Source organism: Saprolegnia diclina, assembly GCF_000281045.1.
Source record: "Saprolegnia diclina VS20 unplaced genomic scaffold supercont1.54, whole genome shotgun sequence".
Taxonomy (NCBI): Eukaryota; Oomycota; class Saprolegniomycetes; order Saprolegniales; family Saprolegniaceae; genus Saprolegnia; species Saprolegnia diclina.
Genome location: NW_008246121.1, coordinates 388743 through 392106, shown reverse-complemented (window position 1 = coordinate 392106; position 3364 = coordinate 388743). Strand labels below are relative to the sequence as shown.

Below are 3364 nucleotides of genomic sequence, written 5' to 3'. Positions count from 1 at the left end.
TCATAAGTGAGGGACCCTTCGTGCCCCCTGATTTGACATTTGGGATCCAGTTTTGACGAACATTCCAATATTACACCCAGTTTTGTCATTTTCCCAAATGGCGCAGAGCCCAAGGAAGAGGGAGCTTCCGTCGCCTTTTAAGTCCGTCGAGGTTGAATTGTTGCAGAAATAAGAAATGATTTTCGACCGTAGACGTGCTCGCGCTACGTGTCAATGACCTAACGTTACCAGTACAGTGTAGCGTAGTACGTCTGGCGGGCTCCTCGGGCAGCATGCACAGGACAGACGTACACCGACGAAGCAAGGTTTGTACTAGCCTGCCGCTTCCATCGACGGGATCCCAGCAGCTCCAGACTCAACAAATAGGTTTAGCACAAAAATAAAGCTGGCTAAACTCGTCATCGCACAGTGGTCGAGTTCGTCAACACGGCCACAGCTGGCCCGGTGCCCTCTGATTTCAACCCAGGCACCAGCAGCTTACATACCGTACCTGGTGCTATCGCATCGACTCAGGCATCGACTAGGGCTTGGCAAGAGGAAGGCGAGAACTTCAAAAATAAATCAATGTCCTAATTGGTGTCAATAGCCACTTTGGCACTATTTAGTAGCCAATCTTAAAGATCTGGTTGGTGTTGTTGTCGACGCACCACCAGACCTGAGCGGCTTCGTTCGAGTCGTTGACATCGGCGTCGAGGCAGATGTTGTTGAAGCGCGCGTGGATGACCTTGGCGCCGCTGAGCCGCCATTTCTGGTTCGAGTTGTTGCCGTCGCAGTCGTACACGTGCACCTTGACGTTGTTGCCGTCCATGTACGCGTCGAGGCACTTGTTGGCGCCGTAGTTCTTGATCTGCTGCGTGTTGGCATCGTACGTCCACTTGGTGAAGCCGTCCCAGTTGTTGTCCTTGGCCGCGACACCGCCGTACCATTCACGGAGCGCCTTGCCGCGGTTCGTAATGAGCTGGAACTGGCCGCTGGGCTTGTCGTCGTTGCCACCGCCGCTGCCGGGCGTCGTGGCCGAAAAGTCAAACTTGTAGTCGCCGTTGGCGTTGGCGACACCAAACTGCGCTTCGTACCCGCCCTTGTTCGGGTTGTCGTGGTACATGAAGTAGATCGGGTTCTCGCCGCCCTTGGAGCTCGACCACGCGTTGACCTTGTTGAAGTAGTCGACCGCGTTGCCCCAGTTGGAGACGTGGTTGCCGTTGTTGCCGCCGCCAAACGGCCACCCGGTCTCGGTCAAGAGCAGCTTGTTGCCGCCAAACTTGTTGGTCATCTGGTTCCAGCGCGCGTCGAGATCCGAGATCGGGTTGTTCCACGAGTTGGGCGACCCGCCAAAGAAGGCGTAGATGTTGACGCCCATGATATCGCACGCGTTGGCCAAGTCGGGGTTGTTGAGCCAGTCGCCGTCGGTCTGCACCGTGCCGACGCGGACGTTGATGCCTGCGGCGCGGAGGCGACCCCGCACGTCGTTGACCTTGTCGCGCACCTGCCACTGGTTCCAGCCGTTGCTAATGTCTTCGTTGCCGACAAAGACGGCCTTGACGATGTCGCCGTGGCGCTTGCAGCCGTCAATGACCGCGTTCACCTCGGCGTTGTAGTCCATGCCATTGCGGAGCCAAATGCCAGCGTAAATCGGCAAGTTGTTGTCACTCGCCGCGTCGATCGCATTCCGAGTCGGGTTCCAGAGGTACGTCTGGTACGTACGGACCGCCGAGAAGCGCGTCTTGATCGAGCGAAAGTGCTTGTCGATGTCCTTGGCGTTGTACGTGTCGTACGCCACGCCCATGGCGGCGACCGTGTGGCAGGCGGCAAAGAGGAAGACGAGCGCACTGCGGAGCATCGTTGTGAAAGCAAATGCAAAACTGAGTTGGACGGAGAGCGAGTGGCTGTCGAATTCTCGGCAACAGCTGGTGCACCGTGCGTCGCCGTCGCAAGGCTGTATCCACTGCGACGGCCCCGATCACTTGGTCGTGGGGGTGGGCCCAAATCGATCTCTTGGGTGCCCCGGCCGCAGTATACATTTCGCAAGTGTATTGCCATCGCGAATCTTTTTTTAAATGGGACCCCCTACCTGTCGCCCGTTGCCGTAGACCAAGTGGGGTCGTAGAACGGCAATCTCAGGTACAGCGTGGCACTGCGCCTCGACGTCGTGGCCGGCAAAGTGCCTTTTGCGGGTGCATTCGCAGGTGCATTTACAAGCACAATAAAGAGAGCACCGGCGTTTGGGATCCTTGTTCAAATCGCTCTCCAGTACGACCTGCATGCAGCGTTCCACAGACTCGCGTTCGCCATCTGGGAAGCTACTTCCGAACGTCTGTGACTCGCCTTATTTCTCATGCAAACACAACAGCCACGACGACCGAAGGTGCATCCATCCATTGCTCGTGACACGGACGTCGTCGCTGTTTTGCACGTCGAAATCCTTGTCTGGCCCTATTTTTTATCGAGAGGAGTGGCGATCACACCGCTCGGCGAGCGCTTATAGTACGTGATGCAACGACAAAGCGTACTACGAACCTCACCGCACATCCCAGTCCAAAAGCAGCCAAGCACATATCGTCGTTGTATCGTCAAGACCTGCACTGCCCCACGCACTGCTCGGCACACGGCAAGGCAGAATTGCGTAAGGGATGTCGTCGTCAAGCGTTGAAAGGGCGGCGCAACCGCAACAAGAGGTTCTAAAATGGGAGCGTGCGCACTAGTAATGCTGCGATGGCGCTGAATTCGAATGCGCATCTCCGACTGTACTGTGCGAAGAGTGATGCGAAGGCGACTTGGAGTGTATCATACACATTGGTTCTCGAGTTTGGCCGATTCGATTCGAAACCGAACGAGGTCTCCATCGGTTCGCGCCAGTACTTGGTGTCGAGCACCGCCCCCGGCTTGTAGTAATGCTGACGTATGTGGAAAAGCTACTTGAGGTTGGCATGGAACCTTTGTCGAGCTACCTATCACTGTCCATGACGCCGATTCAATGAACATGTCCTTGACATTGACGCAGACCGTGCTGCTGCACAAGAAGGTGTCTGTAAGCGCTGTTGTTGCGAGCTTTTCGCATTCCTTCATGCCAAGTTCTGTCTTGAAACGATGACGAATATTTGCCCGTCGACGCCGTCGATAACCCACTGCCTTGTCTCTTGAGAACAATGCATTTGTCTATTTGTCTTTGTGTCCATGTTAGTAAATAAGATGTAGCTGTGGACAAAAAGATTTGAATGGAGTTAAATCAATTGTACGATGTATTTGGACGATCTGCGTCCTGTGTCGCTTAGACTTGGAACTCCAGTTGCTGGTACTTGACCCAGACCGCGCTCGCGTCATGGCACTGCCACAAGTGCGGGTGGTCGCCGCTGTCCGAGCCCATGTC

The 3364-nt window shown here is 55.4% G+C and overlaps 2 protein-coding genes across 2 annotated transcripts in view; both read right to left on the bottom strand.

Annotated features, from left to right (window-relative positions):
- Positions 1–601: 601 nt before the first annotated feature.
- Positions 602–1837, bottom strand: SDRG_13011 (hypothetical protein; the record flags this gene model as incomplete). The annotated part of the gene is made up of 1 exon (XM_008619094.1): positions 602–1837. The coding sequence occupies one exon, from the start codon at positions 1835–1837 to the stop codon at positions 602–604; it is 1236 nt and encodes a 411-aa protein (XP_008617316.1).
- Positions 1838–3265: 1428 nt separating this feature from the next.
- Positions 3266–3364, bottom strand: part of SDRG_13010 (hypothetical protein) — a gene marked incomplete at both ends in the record, with an annotated part of 1742 nt that continues 1643 nt past the window's right edge. The window contains one exon of the mRNA XM_008619093.1: positions 3266–3322. Coding sequence (XP_008617315.1) covers positions 3266–3322 — 57 coding nt within the window. The remainder of the gene's footprint in view (positions 3323–3364) is intronic.